Source organism: Hyperoodon ampullatus (assembly GCF_949752795.1).
Source record: "Hyperoodon ampullatus genome assembly, chromosome: 5".
Taxonomy (NCBI): Eukaryota; Metazoa; Chordata; class Mammalia; order Artiodactyla; family Ziphiidae; genus Hyperoodon; species Hyperoodon ampullatus.
Genome location: NC_136918.1, coordinates 88,486,519 through 88,508,321, shown reverse-complemented (window position 1 = coordinate 88,508,321; position 21,803 = coordinate 88,486,519). Strand labels below are relative to the sequence as shown.

The 21,803-nt window shown below is 40.6% G+C and overlaps 1 protein-coding gene across 1 annotated transcript in view; it reads left to right on the top strand.

Annotated features, from left to right (window-relative positions):
• Positions 1-21,803, top strand: part of CD96 (CD96 molecule) — a gene marked incomplete at both ends in the record, with an annotated part of 79,850 nt that overhangs the window by 31,108 nt on the left and 26,939 nt on the right. The window contains 4 exon segments of the mRNA XM_079705405.1: positions 6,919-7,008; positions 8,738-8,746; positions 8,748-8,925; positions 15,042-15,134. Of these exon segments, the coding sequence (XP_079561531.1) occupies positions 6,919-7,008; positions 8,738-8,746; positions 8,748-8,925; positions 15,042-15,134 (370 nt within the window).

Genomic DNA, 21,803 nt, shown 5'->3' with positions numbered 1-21,803 from the left:
AAAAAACAAAACAAACAAACAAAAAACAAAACTACCTCACATGAAATGTAGGAAACAAAAGCAGTTGGGATTAAAATGCCTAAAAAGGAAGAGAGGTTAAAATAATAAGACCCATGGAAAAAAGACGCTGTAATCTAAAAGCAAAACATCAGAGTTTAGCAGGACATTTCCAGTAGCTATTTACAGAATTTGATTGTTTCTGTTTATTTAATTTTGGTTTTGCAAAGCCTGAGTTTTTGTACATTCCTTGACCTTCTTAAGCTCCATTTCCTGTGTGTGTGTGCGTGTGTGTGTTGTGTGTGTGTGTTTAAGATTAGATATTGCAAGCTTTTTTTTCCCCTCATAGCATCTTTTGTAGCACATTAAGACTCTGAGTCCAAATCTCCAGCCGTGTGACTCCCAGCCGCCATCATCATTTGCAGCGGTGAGCCCCTGAGCCCCTGAGCTTTCACCACAGATGGAAAGGGTCCTAAAAGGGGCACCATGCCCCTGGGGGGAAACCATAAGGGAAGTGAAAGCTTTAATATCAGGCAGGTTTCTAGAAAAAAGGGGATTACAGGACTGCAATGCAGCCTGGGTTTTTCACAAGCCTGGTGTTTGGACTTGTGTCTTTTCACAAACAGCTCACAGGGAAGACAGATCTGACTGTTAGAGCTGCTGACATGTCTAAGAACAGCAGTAAAAAGGAGCCACATAGGTGGGGACCAAATAAGACAAGACACGATTATTATACCAGGATCTTGTGTGCTTTGTCTCCTCTTGTCTTCCCCCGCTCTCACCATGCCCTCTTCCCCACTCCCAATGCAGTTTTTTTTTTTTTTTTTTTTTTTTTTTTTTGCGGTACACGGGCCTCTCACTGTTTTGGCCTCTCCCGCTGTGGAGCACAGGCTCTGGACGCACAGGCTCAGCGGCCATGGCTCACGGTCCTAGCCGCTCTGCGGCATGTGGGATCTTCCCAGACCGGGGCACGAACCTGTGTCCCCTGCATCGGCAGGCGGACTCTCAACCACTGTGCCACAAGGGAAGCCCCCAGTGCAGTTTTAAAAATAAATAAACAATAGGTTCTACAGGAATCATCCGAAACAAGTCAGCTCCAGCACAAAGGCCAGAGTAGTTTCTAGTTTGATTTTATTCTACTCCTGAGTTAATATTTTAAGCATATCCTCAGCAGCCCAGGGCATTTTCCTCTCCATATGGACTGCTGGATCCCTTTTCTCAAAGCATCTCTAAATATTTAAAGAAGAACAGCCCTTAGAAAATCGGAGAACAAGGCATTGGCATGCAGTTAGTATCTAAAAGAGGAATATAATCTGAAACCTACTGCTCAAATGAATGAGTGGTCTGTGTGGTATGCGGGGACAAAACAAAATCTACGTATTAAAATTGACCTCAGAAGCTAAGAACATGTTCTCTGTCCTTCACTCTCTCAGACAGTCAAGGTCTCCTACCTTTCCATGGTGAATCTTCTCTAGGGAACTGTCTCTCTTATCTTCACATTTCTTCTCTATCCCTGTTTCTTTTTCGGTTTTCTGCCTCTGTTTTTTATTTCTCCTAATATACCCCAATCTCTCCACCTTTTTCTTCTTCTTTTTCTTTTTGAGGTTCTTTCATCTCTTCCTCACATACTCCTCCTTTAACAGAGCTTAAAATGAAATCAAATTATGCTTTAATATATATCCTCTATTCTTAATGTTTAATTCAAGTGAGTGGAAAAGTCTTTACTTATCTCTGTGCTAATTATACATTAATTACTTATGTGTTAGATTGTGAGAGAGACTTACAGGATTCAGACAGGCTGTATTGATGAAACAGCTTTAATATAAGTGCGGCAATAATGGGAGAAAGATATGTATCAGAAGGCTCTGGAGATCTCAGGCTCAGGTTTCTTTGTCCTTCCACTGCTGGGTTGCACAGAACAAGCTTTGTATCCAGTTCTCAAATCAACACCAGCATGTGTGCAAACACCTCTCTCCCAGGAAGCCTAATCTCTGTTCATGGTGGGCTCTCAAGAGTGAGCTGGTCACATAGACATATTCCAGCCACCCAACCAGCCTCAACCATCAAAACCTTCAGTTCCACCAAAACCAAGTGCTAGGCATAAATCCCATTATTTTCACTCATCAGTGCTGACACGCTGGTACATTCTGCCCCCAAATAACCCACAGACCCATGGTGGCAAGCTGACATTTCTCTTTAGTTAGTATATTTTAAACGAATCTTAATTTTTTTTTTTTCCAGTACGCGGGCCTCTCACTGTTGTGGCCTCTCCCGTTGCGGAGCACAGGCTCCGGACGCGCAGGCCCAGCGACCATGGCCCACGGGCCCAGCCACCCCGCGGCACGTGGGACTCACCCGGACCGCGGCACGAACCCGCGACCCCCGCGTCGGGAGGTGGACTGTCAACCACTGCGCCACCAGGGAAGCCCCAATCCAATGCGTTCTGGAAGCAGGAGGAGAAGTCTCAGGGTTCAGGCTGTTCAGGAGCCCCAGGGCTGGGGCCTCACTGGGTCTCCCTCAGCGTGGGTAGAAGCGAGCATAGACAGATGCTGATGTCGGAGACTCACGTTTCCTCAGAACGGATGCAACGGGCTGTCCGGAGGCTACAAAGTCTGCCAGGGTCTGTGAAATAAAGTTCTCAATGTGAGGTTAGCTTGTCCCTAGGGAGGTCCCTCTGGGGCTGGGATTCTAGTCCACACAGCAGGCTTAGCTGTTTTCAGCAGGAGGAACTGGCATGCCCGAAGGAGAGAGAGGTGGAGCGAATCTCCACAGACCTGGTTGTTCCTGGTTGTCCTCGGCAAGCAGCTCACCATCCTCCACCTACGCAGGCACCATTGCCTGCAAAGCCAACAGCTGATGAGAACTTCGTGACAGCAACTTACTCCAGATGTTTGGCTTATTTTAAGAGGTACCTCATTTTAAGAATAAATAAACAAAGGGAAAATTATAGTACATGTTAAAAACAGCCTGACTTCTCTGTCCTTTCTTGGGTCATTTCTTAAGTGATTGAGAGCCTATTCATTAAGCTTTGCAACCCTGAACAGTTAGGAAGCACCTCCCAGCCACAAGTGGGTACTTACAGGCAAGCAAGGCTCTGAACTGGTCTCTGATGGCTCTGGTGCAGGGTGAGCACTCCTGCTGCCTTAGAAGGCTGTTAGCTGACTCCTATCCCTGGGAGGAGGGCACCTCCAGTTCCTGTTCCCTCCCACTTCCAGGGAAGCCTGCTTTCCAAGTGGGTGTGTCCCTGCCTGTAGGGTTTTTCTGTAACAAATGCAAAACTTTTCTCCGCCCCCCTCCACCACTGAAGAAAGTTGTCCCTGGAAAATATCATGTAGTAAAACAGTAAGTCGAGCACCTACAAGTCTTAGTTCTGTTTCCAGAAGACTAGATCATCTGGCCTGTCAAGCAAAGAAGGAGATTTAAGAGGGGGAATGGGCATATGGGCAGAGAAACCACATGCCTCAAGAATATCTGTGGTTTCAAATATTTTGTCCAATTTTCAGACCATGAGTCTCCATTTTTGGTTGGAAACTATTGATGTTGTAAATACAGTCAGTAGAAAAGCCAGAGAACTTGCAGAAAGGGGAAGATTAAGTGAAAGGACTTCCCCCCCAATTTAGAGAAATATAGCAAATTTGGGGTTGCTTTTTATTATATTATGTAACTAGAATTGGAAAAGCTGAGATATGTTGGCTTCTACTCTCAATTGGAATGAAATAAAGGGATAATCAACCTAAGCAAAAAATATGTATTTCAGATAGATAGATAGAGAGATAGAGAGATAGAGAGATAGATAGATAGATAGATAGATAGATAGATTTAGGAAGGAAAACCTACCAAGAGGAGACAGGCACATTTTAAAGAAGGTGTCCATGGAATAAAAAAATTTTGAGTTATAGAAGAAAATATAGAAATGGTAGAGTAGAAAACATGTAGAGACTGAAAGTCAAATTTCAAGTGAAAAACAAATGTGTGGGGCATGGAGAGAGACCCCAAATAGAAATGAAGAGTTGGTAAACAAATAGGGAAACTTTTTTTTTCCTTTTTTTAGGTTTTCTCTTTCTAGACTAAACAGCTATTTTCAAACTGATTCTGTGAAAAGTCCTTTGGAAAAGGTTCTGTCCAAACTTCAGCAAACTGAATATGGGATAATTTACAAATGGTCACCATCTCAGTATTTCATCTGTGGAAATAAGGGAATGATCAGTCTTACAGCCAGATTTGGATTCATTTTTCCTGACTCATCAGTTTTATCCTGTTCCAACCTCTCCTTCCAGGACAACATCCCCAGCTCACTCCCAAGCCCATGAACCATTCCATCTGCCCATCTTTGTGAATCCCCCACTACTTTTCACCTGTAGGATCCAGGCCCAACTCTTGCCGGTCCACAAAATATAACTGCCCTCTAAGTTATTCCCAGATTTCATCCCTCTCTGTACTCCCACAGAACCCTCCAAATACTTTTTGACACTTACTGCAGAATTCTTTGTGCTACTGCTTACTTATCCCATATGTACTTAGAATAATGTGCTGGAGAAACCAATAATTTACTTGTTTGATGAATGCAACAGACACACCGAGTGAGTGAATGATTTTGACTTCTCAGCAGAGTAAGGTGTGTGTGTGTGCGCGCGCATGCGTGCGTGTGCACACGCATGTGTGCTTATATGTATGTGTACGTAAACTCTTGTTCATATTTACTTCATTTTTTTTCCCAAATTTAGCATGTTTTTCTTCTTAATTGTTTGGAAATACAGCTCTTCTTTCTCAGCAAAAACATATGTGCTTGACATTTCATAATATGTTCGACTTCAATTTGAACTAGTTTAGTATGAAGCTTTTCAATTTTGGAGACTAAAGGAGTTTCGGGACAAGAACCAAATCCCTAAACAAAATCTTGGAACACTGTCTGGAGCTGGTATAGAATATATGAAATCTGAATCATTCCATGAAATCTGAATTCAGAGAATCTACAAGAGTTAAATCTTTTTGATATTTTTATTAAGTTGACAGGAAATTTCTTCAGTGAGCCAGTTGCCTTTATGAAATAATGGAACCCCTACTTGTTCCTGATATGACCGTATCCTCATCTTTTGGTGGGTTGAATGAGCATGGAGAAAATGAATCATGAGAGGGGTTAAAGGTATGGGCATTAATACAAACCTTTACAACTTTTAAAAAACATTTTTTTCCTGTAACTCTTACATGGACGACCTGGAGATAAATATCAATCTTTGGCACTTTATTGGATTAAATAAACTGAATTCTCTTTCCTTTACTTATTAAGAATACATTTCAGGGGACCTGGTTTTACTTTTAGGACAGAAAAAGACATAATTTCATGGGGCTGCATTCCTGTCACGTGCCTGCATCCCATTGGCAAGTGCTGAATGGGTAGGAAAGCTGGGGCTGCAGTGTTTGCTACTACCATTTTGGATACAACAGATGACCTCCTCTGAAAGTCTCATGATTTCCTTAGGGTTTTTGCCATGATGTGATGTTCTGAGGCAACTGCTCCTCAGTGGGATCTCACCAGAAAGATGGGACTTAGTATCCTTAGGTTTGGTTTCTCAGTTCTGCTCAAGACCAGACTCTTTGGGCATCACCATCCTGTGGGGAAATGGGCACACCAAGCATTAAATATAGTTAATTGTTCTTTACTAGTTAACTAGCATATTCATCAATATTCATGTTCATCAATGAAAAATATTTGAGAACTAAGAACTAGGGCTGGTCATATGTAAAACACACATATCTCTGGATGAGAAAACAACTAAAAATGGGATTATAATTTTGCAGCGTCTCAGATAAAATAATGAAGATCCAATAAGTCTTATCAGATATTTTCACCAGGCTCTTGAAAAAACCACCATCTTACAAAGAACAAACACAGTGTTGAAAATAAAACATAACTAACCCTCTTCTAAGCTCCCGGGTTTTGTAACGTAAGCTACCTCTTCTTCTACTTCTTTCCTATTTCAATACAACGTGTTTTACCAGGAAATGTCTTGGACTGGGATTAAGGTAACTCTTCCAATTGTACCATCAACTACATTCTACTCCTTTTGACCATTCTGTGATTCTGTGCCTTGATTTCCCCATCTGTCAAATGGCAATAATAAGGTGGGTCCTATCTAGCCTATAGGATTGTTTGGATGATAAAAACTTAATTAGGAAAACTCTTTACAAGTCAAAAGTGAGATGTTTATATTAAATGGTTCCTGTAATTGTTGCTACAAATAGTACTTTACATTATTTGGGGAACAAAAGCCACAAAAGTCTGGCTTTCTTTTAGCTTTCAGTCTAACAGAATATTCTTCTCTGGCTGCTGCCTGTTATAGCTTCTTCTTTCTATTCTTTGGTTTCCATTTATACAGTTTTATTCTGTCTATGTAGGGATGTAATTTTCCTTTTCCAGAACCCAGAATCCAGACTTGCAACATTAGTATAGTCCTAGATTCTTCTTAACTTGACCTGAAATTCTAACCATTAATTTATAACATCTCTATAGGAGATTGCCTGTTTATAGTTCACTCTTTAAACCTCTTAAAGGTAAACACTGCCTTGTTAAAAGTGGAGAAAATGGGCTTCCCTGGTGGCGCAGTTGTTGAGAGTCTGCTTGCCGATGCAGGGGACGTGGGTTTGTGCCCCGGTCCAGGAAGGTCCCACATGCCGGGAGCAGCTGGGTCCGTGAGCCATGGCTGCTGGGCCTGCGCGTCCAGAGCCTGTGCTCCACAACGGGAGAGGCCACAGCAGTGAGAGGCCCACGTACCGCAAAAAAAAAAAAAAAAAAAAGTGGAGAAAATAACTTTGTGCCAATTCACCTTGTTTGAGGCTTGATGGAGATATAAGGGGTACCAATTCAGTTTCTTCTGAATTGGCAAATAATTCTTTCTGTATTCTGCCTTTAACCCCTTCCAGAGAATATTTACCTGCTCACTGCGGAATGTATTTCCCACAGCAAATCTTACATGGTTTATAGAGAGAAGCTTCCCTCAGGTGAAAGAGAAGGTAAGGAAATCAGTCAATGGAAGTGGGTTTGGCAAAGAAAGAAAACAAAGAACAACAGAAGTTGCCGCTGCCCAAGCTGATCTTGGCGTTTAAGAGCAATTCTCATTCCAAGAAAAACATCGCCTTGCCTACCAGATGCCATTTTCTGATACCTCATCTAGTTCCTCCAAGGGGTTGGGAGGTAACATTTCCCAGAATATAAGAAATATATTTGACTTGGTCCATTCGTATATAAACACTAATGTTGTATTTAACTGTCAGTAAATGCAAATCTTTTATATGAGTGCAAACAAGTTTAATTCAACATACATGAATTAATCATTTCAGTTAGTTCAGTGAACTTAGCATCACTACTTTAAACCAATAAACAAATAATTTCTACTTTTTCTTGCAAGGATCTGGGTGGGTTGGGGGTGAGGAAGTTTGGAGGAAGTGTACATAAAGGACTTGGCTCCATGGCAAGGAACATGTTTACCAAAAGGATTAAAAGTTCCTGGAGCAGGACACACGTCAAGACAAGCTCAGGTGAGAACATACAAAGCGATATTCTCATAGGTGGTAAACATGGCAGCCTCTGCCAGAACAATCCCAGCTGTCTCCTACCTGGGACAGCAGCCCTTCTCCTTTCTCCTGAGTCATTTTTCCTCAGAGCTCAGTAAATTTTCAACAGTCACTGAGTCACATAGCTCTTGCTGCATTATGATCTTTAATTGATAAAATTTTAAGTCTACGTTGATGAATGATTGTATTGATCCACTTGATTCATTTTGAGACTATTACTGGTTTTGTTATTAGATCACTTTAAAAACAATTCACCCACAATCAGGACAGGATGCAATCCTGCAAATATCTTTTAAGGGTCATTATAGATATGTTCTGTTAAATAAGCTGTGATTTGATGTGCCCATTACCCTTCCAACCTTGAGGCCAGGAGGCATGGCCAGAATTTTACCAGCACACAACTGCATTTAGTTATTATTTTGGCAAGTGATAACTTCAGAACTGGCATTTAGAACCCTCAGTGTCAAGAAGCTATGAGACAAAGTTCTGGCCTACAGGGATGGAGAGTTTTTCATTCATTTCCTGCTACCATGTATGCTATTTGGAGGTGGTACTAACAGTGGCAGTTAATATTTCTAAAGAAGACTTGCAGGACCCAGAATGACAGTGTTATAAGTCTACAGCTTAATTCAGGAAAAGGATATAATCTAACAACAATATTCTTAAAGTAAGGATATGCTTCCCATGTACACATTTACAGCACTCAAAGTGGGGAGCCCAAAATGGACTCTCAGCTGAGGTTGTTTTACATTTTCCTGGTCACTTAGGCATATTCCTGCTACTACTCACACTCCACAGAAGAGTCCTCCCAGGTTCTCACCTAGGCCAGGGGCAAATCATCAATCTCACTGTTATCAATAAGCAATGCTGCTGAGCTGGGAAAACTTGTCCCTAGACCCACTAGACCCATGGTTACAAATAAAGCAGCACTTTTAATCAATATATTTCATACCTTGACCATGGATCGATGCCATGCAGGAGCTTGAACAAAAGAGTTCAGGTTAATTCCAGGCCTTCCAGACAAATGCTCACTGCAAAGAAGCTGTGGTTTGACCACTTTAGATTCTATATCACCATAAACCACACTGCCTCTAGCCATACCTTGGCATCATTGTATGGCTCATATGGAAAACATTGGCGACTAACCTTGTTCTTATCTGCCTTGTAGAAATACACATACTAATGAAAAGAGAAAAGACAAAGGAGGATTTTGGGAACTGAAGTCTGTTTTGACAAGTGTGTATGATAATAAACCAGCCCAATCAAACAACCTAACCATCTGGTGTATGGCTCTGTCTCCGGTCCCTGGAAACAAAGTGTGGAATAGCTCATCCAAAAAGATCACGTTTTCCTTGGGTGAGTTGTCTATTTAATGAGATCAGCAAGGGGTGGCCAAGACTGCCGTAAGTTCAGAACATTTCTAACTGAAATGAATAGAATACTGATTATTTCCATGACATTTTAATCTCTGAAAACTCTCTCTACACAATTCAAAATTATTAGATTTCAAAGTAATGGACATTTTTTGGCTAAAGGAACTCTACTGAAAAGAATTTCTTCAAATAAAAAATAGCTGATTCCTATTTCTAAGAATTTCTGGTGAATACAGCAATTTTTTAATTCAAATTCCATTAATAATAACTCTAAACTAGCATTTTTGTTAATCTACAATATAATGAACATTAACACTAATATACTGATGATCAAGAGAGTTTTTAAATCCCTGAAATTACTTCAGAGTCTATAAAAAACATTCATTTATGTATAGGATATATAATTCTAATACTTAGGAATGGATAAACCATGTATGAGATATAATGATTTTATTTTCTTTTTATTGAAGTATAGTTGATTTACAGTGTTATGCCAACCTCTGCTGTTATAACAATTTTAGTCTCCCTAGATTTGAAGCACAAAATCTGACACGGAGGATTTTTATGACTTGAAAATTTATATGTGGGATCATTCTACTATTACAACATTAGATTAACCAGAATATTCATTACTCTGAACCAGATCAAAAAATAAAGATTTACTACGTAAAAGATGTGAACAAATATCTCAACAAATACAGCAACAACAGATTGTCTATAAAATATAGAAGTGCATAATGACAACTGTCAAATATGCATATGTAACAGTAAAGTAATACCTATAAAACTTAAACAGATTTGCAAGTCATGATCATGACTCTGCAGAACCATTAACATCTTTTACCACCTTCCTATTTTCAGAGATATTGTAGTCTATAACATACTTATAAAAACCAGAATAATTTATGAGGGAAAGAGTTTCCCTTTGTTTCAAGGCTACAGTCTGCATATTGGGTCCTTCCCAGCCCTGTTACCAATGCTGTTAGTTGGTTCCCGCGAGCTTTGGATGGAGTATGTTGTTGTGTAAACCCATCCCTGTTATGCAGAAACAGGTGCCATTCAGACATGAGGACAGTAGCATCATCCCTGCAAGCCTGCAACCACGCCCGTTCACATCATTCTGTGAATTTTGAGTTCATCATTCAGAAATGGTCATGAAACATCCATACTCAACTTAGCCTAATTCCCTCAGAAATAAGTGCACCTCCTTTCCAGAAGACTGTCCAAGGTTAGGGCTGCAGTCTTGGAACAGTGTAAAGGTAACTGGTTCTCACATAGATTTACCAGTAGCTGTGGCAGAATCTAAGGACATGAGCTAAAAAGTTAACCTCAAATTCCTAAGGAGAATCCTATTCCCATCATAGAGCCACGTTTGAAAAAACAATATTTTACGGTGTTAAGACTGGTTCTTGGTTTTTTTGTTGTTATTTTTTAAAGACTTTATTTTTTAGAGCAGTTTTAGATTCACGGCAAAATTAAGAGGAAGGTACAGAGATTTCTCATATACCGTCTCCCCACACATGCATCCTCTCCCTCATTATCAACATAACTCACCAGAATGGTGCATTTGTCACCACTGATGAAGCTATATTGGCACATAGCAATCACCCAAAGTCCTTAGTTTACTTTAGGGTTTCCTCTTGGTGTTGTACATTCTACAGATTTAGGCAAATGATGTACTCATCATTATGGTTAGGTTAGGTCATTCAGCCCTAAAATTTCACTGTCCTAAAACTGACTTCTTTCACTTAGTAATATGCATTTAAAGGTTCCTCCATGTCTTTCCATGGCTTGATAGATTTATTTTTTAGCACTGAATAATATTCCACTGAATGCATATACCACAGTTTATGTATCCATTCATCTACAGAAGGACATCTTGTTTGCTTCCAAGTTTTGACAATTAAAAATAAAGCTTCTGGGCTTCCCTGGTGGTGCAGTGGTTGCGAGTCCGCCTGCCAATGCAGGGGACAAGGGTTCGTGCCCCGGTCTGGGAAGATCCCACATGCCGCGGAGCGGCTGGGCCCATGAGCCATGGCCGCTGAGCCTGCGCATCTGGAGCCTGTGCTCCGCAACGGGAGAGGCCACAGCAGTGAGAAGCCCGCGTACCGCAAAAAATAAATAAATAAATAAATAAAGCTTCTATAAACATTCATATGCAGGTTTTTGTGGAGCATGCATTTTCAACTCCTTTGAGTAAATACGAAGGAGCACAATTGCTAGATTGTAGGGTAAGAGTATGTTTAGATTTATAAGAAACCAAGAAACTGTTTTCCAAAGTGGCTGTACCATTTTGAATTCCCACCAGCAATGAATAAGACTTCCTGTTCCTCCACATCCTTGCCAGCATTTTGTACTGTCAATATTCTGGATTTCAGCCATTCTAATAGGTGTAGCAGTATTTCATTGTTGTTTCAATTTGTGTTCTCTGATGGCATATGATGTGGAGCATGTTTTTATATGCTTATTTGCCAACTGTATATTTTCTTTGGTGAGATATCTGTCTCTGGCCCATTTTTATTTTTTTTAAACTTTTTAAAAATTTTATTTATTTTTGGCTGTGCTGGGTCTTTGTTGCTGTGCGCAGGCTTTCTCTAAGTTGTGGTGTGCGGGGGCTACTCTTCGTTGCAGCGTGCGGGCTTCTCATTGCGGTGGCTTCTCTTGTTGCAGAGCACGGGCTCTAGGTGTGCGGGCTTCAGTAATTGTGGCACACGGGCTCAGTAACTGTGGCTCCTCGGGGCTCTAGAGCGCAGGCTCAGTAGTTGTGGTGCATGGGCTCAGTTGCTCTGCGGCGTGTGGGATCTTCCCAGACCAGGGCTCAAACCCGTGTCCCCTGCATTGGCAGGTGGATTCTTAACCACTGCGCCACGAGGTAAGTCCATCTGGCCCATTTTTAAATTAGGTTGTTTGTTTCCTTATTGTTAAGTTTTAAGAGTTCTGGGTATATTTTGATAACAGTTCTTTATCAGATATATCTTTTGCAAACATTTTCTTCCAGGCTTTCCTTCTCATTCTCTTGAACTGTGTTTGGTTTTAAGATCAGAAAGTAGTGAATATTTTTTTTTTTTTTTTTTGCGGTACACGGGCCTCTCACTGTTGTGGCCTCTCCCGTTGCGGAGCACAAGCTCCAGACGCGCAGGCTCAGCGGCCATCGCTCACGGGCCTAGCTGCTCTGCGGCATGTGGGATCTTCCCAGACCGGGGCACGAACCCGTGTCCCCTGCATCGGCAGGCAGACTCTCAACCACTGCACCACCAGGGAAGCCCAGTAGTGAATATTTTTTAAGGTAAGAAGGAAGAGCACTGATTCTGATACTCAAAGCACACCATAATTTCAATTTTACAGGACAGCCCTGATCTAGTATAATTTTAGGCAATTTTAAATTGTCAAATGAGTCTTTATCCTTTACAATCAAATATTAAAGACAGTAAATCTCAAACAGTTCAGTTTCCCAAAATTATAGCTTATATTCTGACATTTATCTTTTGAATGATTTAGAAGATACAGTTGAGGCTCTGCAAAGCGATATCACTGCCATGTCCTATTTTCCTATTTGTTGTAAGTTCTTAAACATTTACTTCCAAACATGCTTTCTGCCTGCAGTAGTACTGCTGGATGCTTTATAAACTCTGGAGTAAAGTTCTGATGCCTTGTGTAAGAGTCATTGCCTTGTGGGACAGATATTGACATGAAAATGCAGGAGAAAAATCTGTCTCGTAGTGCTAAAGTAGAGAAATTCTAAGACTATTACAGAACAAAAAGGAGATTTAGGGAGAGAAGGGGAGGACTTTTTGCTCTCTTTTTTTCCCAGAAAAGAGTAACAATGTTGGAAGGCTGCAAGGTAACAGCCCTCTGAGGTGCTTCTTTCCCTACCTTACCCCCCTGTCTCTCAGGACATTCAAGTGCTCAGTGATTCTTATTCTAGAAAACTCAGAAAGGGGAAGGGGTCAAGGTGAAGGTGGCTCGTCAGGCAGCTATTCGAGTACCAGGGCCTGAAGAATTGTCATGATTCAATAGTAACTTTAAAAAAAGCCCTTTCTAAAAATATTCTATCATGCCGACCTAGTCTGTCAGAATGTCTTATATTGTACCATGGAGGAGTCAATGTTTTGGCATATACACAGAGTTGTTTTGTTTTTTAGGGAGTAGAGGGAATAGTTTTTTTTTTCAGTTCAAGAGTTGAGTGCAGGGGCTTTCTGGTAGCGCAGTGGTTAAGAATCCACCTGCTAATGCAGGGGACATGGGTTCGAGCCCTGGTCCGGGAAGATCCCACATGCCACGGAGCAACTAAGCCCATGCGCCACAACTACTGAGCCTGCGCTCTGGAGCCCACGCACCTAGAGCCCGTGCTCCACAACAAGAGAAGCCACCGCAATGAGAAGCCTGCACACCACAAAGAAGAGTAGCCCCCGCTCGCCACAACTAGAGAAAGCCCGTGCGCAGCAACAAAGACCCAACGCAGCCAAAAATAAAATAAATTTATAAAAAGAAAAAAAAGAGTTGAGTGCAGATACCTCCTGGGGTGGGTAATATTCTGCCTGTCTTATTGATTAAATAGATTTTCAACTGGTTTTATGATTTCCCTCATACCATGACTGATCCCGGGAATAGTTGTGGCTCAGTAGCTCAGTAGTTGTGGCTCATGGGCTCCAGAGCACAGGCTCAGTAGTTGTGGCGCATGGGCTTAGCTGCTCCACGACATGTGGGATCTTCCCGGCTCAGGGCTCTAACCCACGTCCCCTGCATTGGCAGGCGGATTCATAACCACTGCGCCACCAGGGAAGTCCTGAGGGTGTGATTTTAAAGAGATGTAAAAGATAATAGTCAGCATCAGGAAATGAAGATAGGAGTGTAATGCGGGATTAAATTGTGATCAGATTTGTGTGTCATGCTGAAGAGTTCAAACTTGTCCCAGATGGCATAAGGGGAAGAGAATAGTCATTCTGCTGACCTATTCACATACTCTCCATATAACTACCCCCCAACCTCCTCAGAGATTAATAGCAAGGGATCATTTATGATAGCAAGTCACAGCCAGCTGTGAGTACTACCTATAGCCAACAGCAATAACAAACTACCAATGAGAATAAAACATAGATGCATTTAGATCACAAAAACAAATTCCTTCCAATGTGCTATGTGCTATCAAGTGACATAACTTAAATTGTATATACTTATTCCTTAAAGTAAATTAAAGAATAGGAACAATAGTATAATTTCTAATTAAATGTCCAAATAATTGATACAGCTCATCAGATGTGTTATACTGTACCCAGTGCCATGATATCTAGAAAAATCACAAAATCCCCTAGCCTGGAAATCATTTAACTATATTTAATCCACATATTCCTAAAGTCAATAGGTCCTTCTTACATTTGTAAATTGTTTTAAAATACTAATAGGATTATTTTACAGTACAATAACGGAGACTTATTAAGGAAATGACATGAATGTATAATGTGATAAGTAAAACAACGTATTCCAGCCTCTCTTTCATCCGAGACACCCCCCACACACACAGAGAGAAAAGCTATAGCCAAATAAAAGTTTTATGAAAAAAATGGAAATTTTAGAAAGAGCACAATAATACCATCAGTCTTAGGTTTATTGATGTTGTGTCCCATTAGAGAGCTGTATCATTGTTTCTACTCTTAGTAATAAAAAAAATTTGTGGGTTTATGGATATGTAAACTGTATGGTTACTTTTCAAATACCTCAAAACATTAGCTGCAGTAATTACTTTACCAGGTTTTGGTTAAATGTCTCTTTCTCCAGGAAGCTTTCCCTGACCTCTCAATGCTGGTTGGTGCCCCTCTTTTGCATTCTCGTGGCACCCTGCACTTCTGCTGTCATAGCACTAAACACAGTGCCTGGCTACCTATCTATTTTCTAGGCTGTATGCTCTTTAAAGAAAGCTCCATGTCTTTGTCATCCACCATTAAATTCCACTGCCTTGCCCATAGCAGGGCAATAATGATGGTTTTTAATCAATAATAATTTGTTAGATGAATAAGTAAAGGTTTGGGGGGAACTAAGTTAATACTTTATCTTCCTATCACAATATTTTGTTCATTACCCATGTCTATTTAATCCTTCCAGGCTCAGTGAACCCTCCAGCAGATTCTCTGCTTGATGCTACAGAGTCTACCCGTGGCACCCAGCCTTCTCCAGCCAACAGCATATCTCCTACAGGTAAGGATGTTTTCATACTGTTTTACTTCCCATGAGCAATTAATCCTTTAACTAAGTAGGTTGATAAAGAAAAGCTTTTCAGAAAATTTGTATGATTCATGCCCTGTTCTTGCCTATGGCGTTTCAGGTAAATATGTTAAGTACTATTCTCATGGATTAAATAAATTAGCACAGTTTCCAAAGTCCTTCACTTGAAGACCTGGCAAAATCAGGGTCAATAAATCTTCAATGAGAAATTTAAGTTCTGTATTTATTACTAAATAAGTTAATAAATTGACAGTCCTCCTCCACATCTATGTTCTCAGTAGGGTGTTTAAGAAATTGGTTGTAAATGGGGATCCTGTGGGCCAGAGGTGGGTAGATAGTTTTAAATTTAAATTTGTTCTGGTTCATATTAATTTTGACAAAGTTGACTGGTGTGGACTTGAATTCAGCCTCCTAGTGGCATTATTAATAATGGAGTTCAGGCTGGGTCAGTGTTACTGTGGCAAAGGGATAGCAGTGACTTTCAGAAGTTGGTATTGATGCAAACAAATCATAAATTTCCATATCTATGGCCTTTTTGTTTAACAAAGAACCAAGGTGACTTTCTCTAACACAGAAAAGGATGTTCTACATAGAGTAGAAGTATGCTTTTTATTTCTTATTTAATTAAACTATCAATTTTAGCTCAAAGTGAGAACTGAAAATGGAATAAGACAAAGCAGTCAGTAGGAATGAACAATTCCTTTAGCCTGTAACCTTTAGCATATAGCCTGAAGTCACTGTCACAGGTTGATATTTCTCAGAAAATGAAGCATGTGGCAGGATGAGAAATGCCTGCAAATCACCCAATAGAAGTTTTACATCCATCTGATTGTTTCCTAGTTCTTAAAGCTTTGTAATTTTCTTTTTTTATGCTTCTTTTTCTTCCACTTTTAACTCATCATTCAGCAATAAACCATAGTAAATTATGATAGTCTTCATTCAACAAATATTAGCATATTCAACATTAATACCTTAAGTCTCTTTAGTACTCTATGTATTAGCTATCCATTGCTGTATAACAAATTACCCAAACAAAAGTTAACTACTTATAGCACATATATTGTCTCACGTGGTTTCACATGAGACAGGAGCAGCTTAGCTGAGTGGTTGGCTCAGGTTCTTTCATGAGGTGGTAGTCAAGCTGTTGGTTGGAGCTCCTAACATCTGAAGGCTTGACTGGAGCTGAGGGCTCTGCTTCCAAGCTTGAACACGTTGGCAGGAAGTCTCAGCTCCTCACCACATGGGCCTCTCTACAGGGCTGCTCACAATATGGCAGCTGTCTTCCCCCAGACCAAATAATTCAAGGAATAGAGTCACCAAGACAAAACCACCTTCCCTCTTTATGACCCAGTCTGCAAAATTGCACACCATTACTTTTGCTATATTCTATCTGTTAAAAGCAAGTCACTAAGTCCAGCTTATACTCAAGAGGCAGAGAATTGGGCTCCACTTCTTGAAGGAAAAAGTGTCAAAGAATTTGTGGGCAAATTAAAACAACCACATCCTATCACTTAGAAGACGTTTGCACCTAAAATTCAATGTGGTTTGATATTCTTTATTATGAGAGGTAGACAGAGTAAGCATTACCATTTCCATTTTCCAGATGGGGACACTGAGATGCTGAGAGCTTAAATAACCACATGACTAATAAGTGGCAAAGTAGTATTCACACCAAAGTCTTCTGACTATAAATCTAGTTCTCAATACATTAGATGCCATGTTTTCTCCAAATGGTCTAAACACTTCATGAGGACAGGGACCATATTTATTTCGCTTCCTCACGCATGCCTAGCACAGAGTAGGCATGCAAACATATTAGTTGAATAAATGAATGAAAAATAATAACTGAGAATAATGTTCCTTCACTATGTAGATATCATTTAATAGACTCCATGGTGTCAAAAAAAGATGATAATTTGTTTCTGCCTTGAAAAAGTTTGCCTTATACTTGGAGAAAGATGACATGCACATATGAAAATAAATCCAAATAGTAAGGTGAAAGGTGCAGTGTTTTATAGAATTAAAATGCTCAGGGAGAGATATGGACCAAGAATTCTTAAGCTTTGAGTATGGAAAGGTGCCTATGAGTTCATGGAGTCAGGAAGTGTTACAAGGAGAGATGAAATAAGCTGACCCTTGAAGGATGTATTGTATTTATTTGACTATTAAGAGCTTGAAAAAACATTTTAAACAAAGAGAACAAAATGAGCAGTTATGCATTGGTGAAGATATTCATGGGGATTTGAGAAAATTTTAGTAAGTAAATTTGGGTCAGAGGAGTGGGATTGTGTAGCAGAGAAGCAGGGATGAAGATTGGAAACTGCAGAATAAAGAGAGCCTTCAGACCCAGTCTAAGGATTCTAAATGTTATACCTTAAGAGATGGGAGGAACCTCATTAAACATTTTTTTAGAAGGGAAGTGACATAATTCATTCACCACATGTTTATTGAGCACTTTCTATGTACCAGGTGCTCTTCTAGGTGCTAGAAATACAACAGTGAACAAAAGAGAAAAAAGAATCATGCTGTCATGGCATATCCATTCTGCTAATTGAAAGCACAAATGAATTTCTTCTAGCTCAGTTTTCTGTGGGGTTAGTTGACATATACTAAATTGTTCCATCATTTCAAACATGATTTTTATTTCTGTGAAGAAATTCAAGAAAAAGGAAAGGATATTTGTTATCCTCAAAAGAGTCTACAATCTAATATAGCACTAGTATTAGAGAGGTTGAAAGAGCACAGTCAAATAAATATATTTGTTTAAAAGCAGAAAAAATGCTACCTGATCTGCTATCATACTAAGGTGATACAGTTTGGAAATTTCTGGAGAATCAAAAGACCTCCTTAAAAATAAGGCCCCATTACACTGGACCTCAGGACTGTTTTAGATCAATGGTTCTCACCAGGGTGATTTTGCCTCCGCCCCCTTCCCAGGGACATGTGCAGTGTCTGGGGACATTTTTGGTTGCCAAAATGGGGGAAGGGATAGTGCTCCTAGCATCTGTTATGCGGAGACTGAGGATGCTACAACATAAGACAGGACAAAGAATTATCAGGTCCAAAATGTCAATAGTGCTGAGGTTGAGAAACCCTGTTTTAGTTCCAGGCTCAGGTATAATAAGACTAGCTATTTCTCACTTTACAAAATCTGGACCTCTGTCAAGATAGTAACAAGATAATGTTTGGAATAATTTTCAGTCTGATTTTTATATGTCAAAAAACATGTTAAATCAATGGCTGCTTATATCTAAGTGAAACTTATTTGCTTAGAATAATACTGAATTACAACTGAAAAATCTAAATCTCATCTTGGCAATCTGGAGGGTAATTGTGAAATCACATGATGACTGGCTGCCTCAGAAGCTGGTAGGGTTCGCCCTTGTGTTCTTTTAAGAAAGGAAATGGGGGGCTTCCCTGGTGGCGCAGTGGTTGAGAGTCCTCCTGCTGATGCAGGGGACACGGGTTCATGCCCTGGTCCAGGAGGATCCCACATGCCGCGCAGAGGCTGGGCCCGTGGCCATGGCCGCTGAGCCTGTGCGTCCGGAGCCTGTGCTCCGCAACGGGAGAGGCCACAACAGTGAGAGGCCCGCGTAACAAAAAAAAAAAGAAAAAGAAAAGAAAAAAAAAGAAATGAAATGGGGTGGAACATGTCATGGAAACCAACTTCAAAAGGCTATGGTTTTGTTCTAAATTCTAAGATGTAGTGAACTATATAATTCAGTCATAATTATTAAGCTACAGATCTTGCTGCAAACATCCAATTTGTATTCTTTTTTTTTTCCTCAATGAAAGGATATTCTTGAAACAAACGTAGAAAGTAATGGAAACAATGGAACCTTATAACTCACAGCCAACTTCAAGAGTTACCCAGGGAAGCCCAGCTGAATTCAACCTGAACTAACTGATGTTTTCTGAGTGCCAGCTGCATTCGCAGCACTGTCCTAGGAAAAGACAGGAGGCTGACAAGCTAAGTGGTGAGATGAGACAAGCCTGCATGGAGCCATAGAGACCCCAGGCAAATCTAGGATGAGACAGTACTGGCGTAACTCCAACCTTCCATTGCCCTGAGCAGAGCCCTATGCCTTCTAACGCACTGGCCATGAATTGCCTCTAGACTATGTAGCCTCAGAGAGCAGAACCTCAGAAACCTCAGAGAGCATAGCCTCAGAAACGCCAGCCCCGACTGTAGCAGTCATCCAAGACCTTTCATTCAACAAACACTGAGTGCTGACAACGAGCCAGGAATTTTTGAGGCGCTGGGATACAGTAATGAATGAGACTGGCAGGCCCCCTGCTGCACAGAGTTTACAATCTAGCCAGACCCGCTTGCCTAGCCTCCCATTTCACTGGCTACCATGCCACAGACCTTTTGGCTTTGCCTCCTATTTTTGTGTACAACTCTTGGACCTGATGGCATTTACTTTTGCTATTAAGCCCTCTCTAAAAACTTAGATAATCCTTACAGTCTGGATCTTTCTACTCCTGGAAGCTTTGAGTGAAATACCATATCCAGTCTGATTCTAACCATTGGCCAGCTCTCCAGGTGAGCACACCTGATCCTTGGTGAGTGGGGGGAATCAGAGAGGAAGGGTACAGACTGAAGGAAGTAGTTCCACAGGGGATGCAATGAAACTACTAATTTATGAGAAAGCCTGTCAGAAATGGGTGGGAGATCAACCTGGAATTAGATGAGATTAGTCCAGCACAAATACAGGGGAAGCAGATTAGATCAGTTGTAGATCTGGATATTCTAAAGTGAAGAGGGGGGGTCCCAGAGAGACTCTGCAAGGCAACGAGAAGCCTATGTGATTTGTTTGTGATAGCAACTTCTGACACCTTCTCTGGTCATGCCATACCTGTCTTCAAGGGTCAGGACACCTCTGTTGCTGTCTGATCATTTCTGTCTTTATCATATGTATCCAAGCACCAAAAATTAAGAAAAGTAAATGAGTTCTGGGGACATGGAGAGTAGAATCAGGAAAGTTGTGCAGGGAGTCTGGAAAGAAATATAGACTCAAATAGAAGAAAGATGAGAGACAGATCTTCACATAATGGTCTTGAGCAAAGACATAAAATAAAATGCATGCAGGACCTAGGAAGACAAGCAGGATGAGTGCTGACAGTGCTTGTTGGGAAGGTGGCTGCAAGTTGCTTAGGTGAGGTGGAACCAGGTGGAGGTGAGCTTAGGTTAATAGGCTATGGATTCGATCTGCGATCTGAACATCAACAAACACCCACTATGGCTTTTTGAGTATATAAAAAATGTAAGTAAAACAGAAGACCAAATGATGACGACCAGATGATATAGATTTAAAGTGATAATGGTCTGAACTAGAATGGGCATATGTAGAAATTGAGAGTTCTGTGTGTGACAGAAGCCTCAGCAGGGTTGTCTGCCTAAATGTGGGGGAATAAATAAAATATTTTTATAAAACTATCACACAAGGGCTTTCCAGGTTTTTTTTCTAGTTATTACCTGAAAATTTTTCCCAACTGCCATGATTGTATTATAGTACTAAGCAATAATGTTAACAATGTTTGTTAATATTTGAGTGCCTCTGATGTGCCTGGCACTATTCTAAACTAGTAAATGTATTATCTCATTTAACCCTCCCCAAGACACAATGGTATAAGTACTGTCATTATCCCCATTTTACAGATGAAGATACTGAAGCACAAAGAGGTTAATTAACTTGCCCAAAGTTGTGCAGAAAGTGAAACAACCTAAACAGTCAGCTGCATAGCCCAAGTCTTACTGCCTCTGAGAGTACATGATGGGTGCTCAATAAATGTCATTAGACATTGAATAAATCCCTTCTAGTGTGAAGCTGGTATTGCTGCTATGCAAAGGTCAGTATGACAGCTATGCCTATATTAATCTTTCCTTCTCTGGACCAGTGCTTTCTGAGAAATGCTGCCTCCAGAAGTGGGGCTGACATTTCCTCAGTTGGAAACTAATTGGAGAAGAAGACCCTCCTCCATTCGTTACCCCTTTTCCTCTCAAAATCATTATACTGTAATTCTTATTGCTCAGAGATATGTACAGAATCCATACAAAACTCCAGTGCTCTCCCTGGAATCCTAGGGAATTCTGGACATTACATCTTTCTCACCACCATTCACCTGGGACACACTTTACAGGTTGTTAAAGAATTTCTCAATTTTTTCCACTCCTGTCACCCATAAGTCAAGGGTAGCCTCCTTGATGACTGATTTACCTTGGGTATGTGTTTATTCAGTTTTCCCCCTTTTGGGTGAGGTACGTCTGGGGAAAAGCTATGAGACGTCCTATTCAGTTCATTTCCTAATTATTGAGTGTCTGTGAACACACCACATGATGTGTGATGAGCTCTGTCCTGCCTACTGTCATCTTCCCCCAAAGGAGTCTTGCAAATCCTTTCTGGACCAGTAATCCGGCAATACACATTGCCTTTAGTCCTTCAGTGAGCACATGTTCCCCAAACTATCTGCCTCCCATGGGAAAACAGTTGTATGTAGAAATTAAGATTTCACACCACACATCTCCTTTATGTTGACCTGAGGATCAATATCCACCTTATCCTGACATTGGGGGTTGATGAGGCTGACTTGGATGTGTTTAGATGTATTTGCTGACCTATATTCTTTTAAGTGCAATTT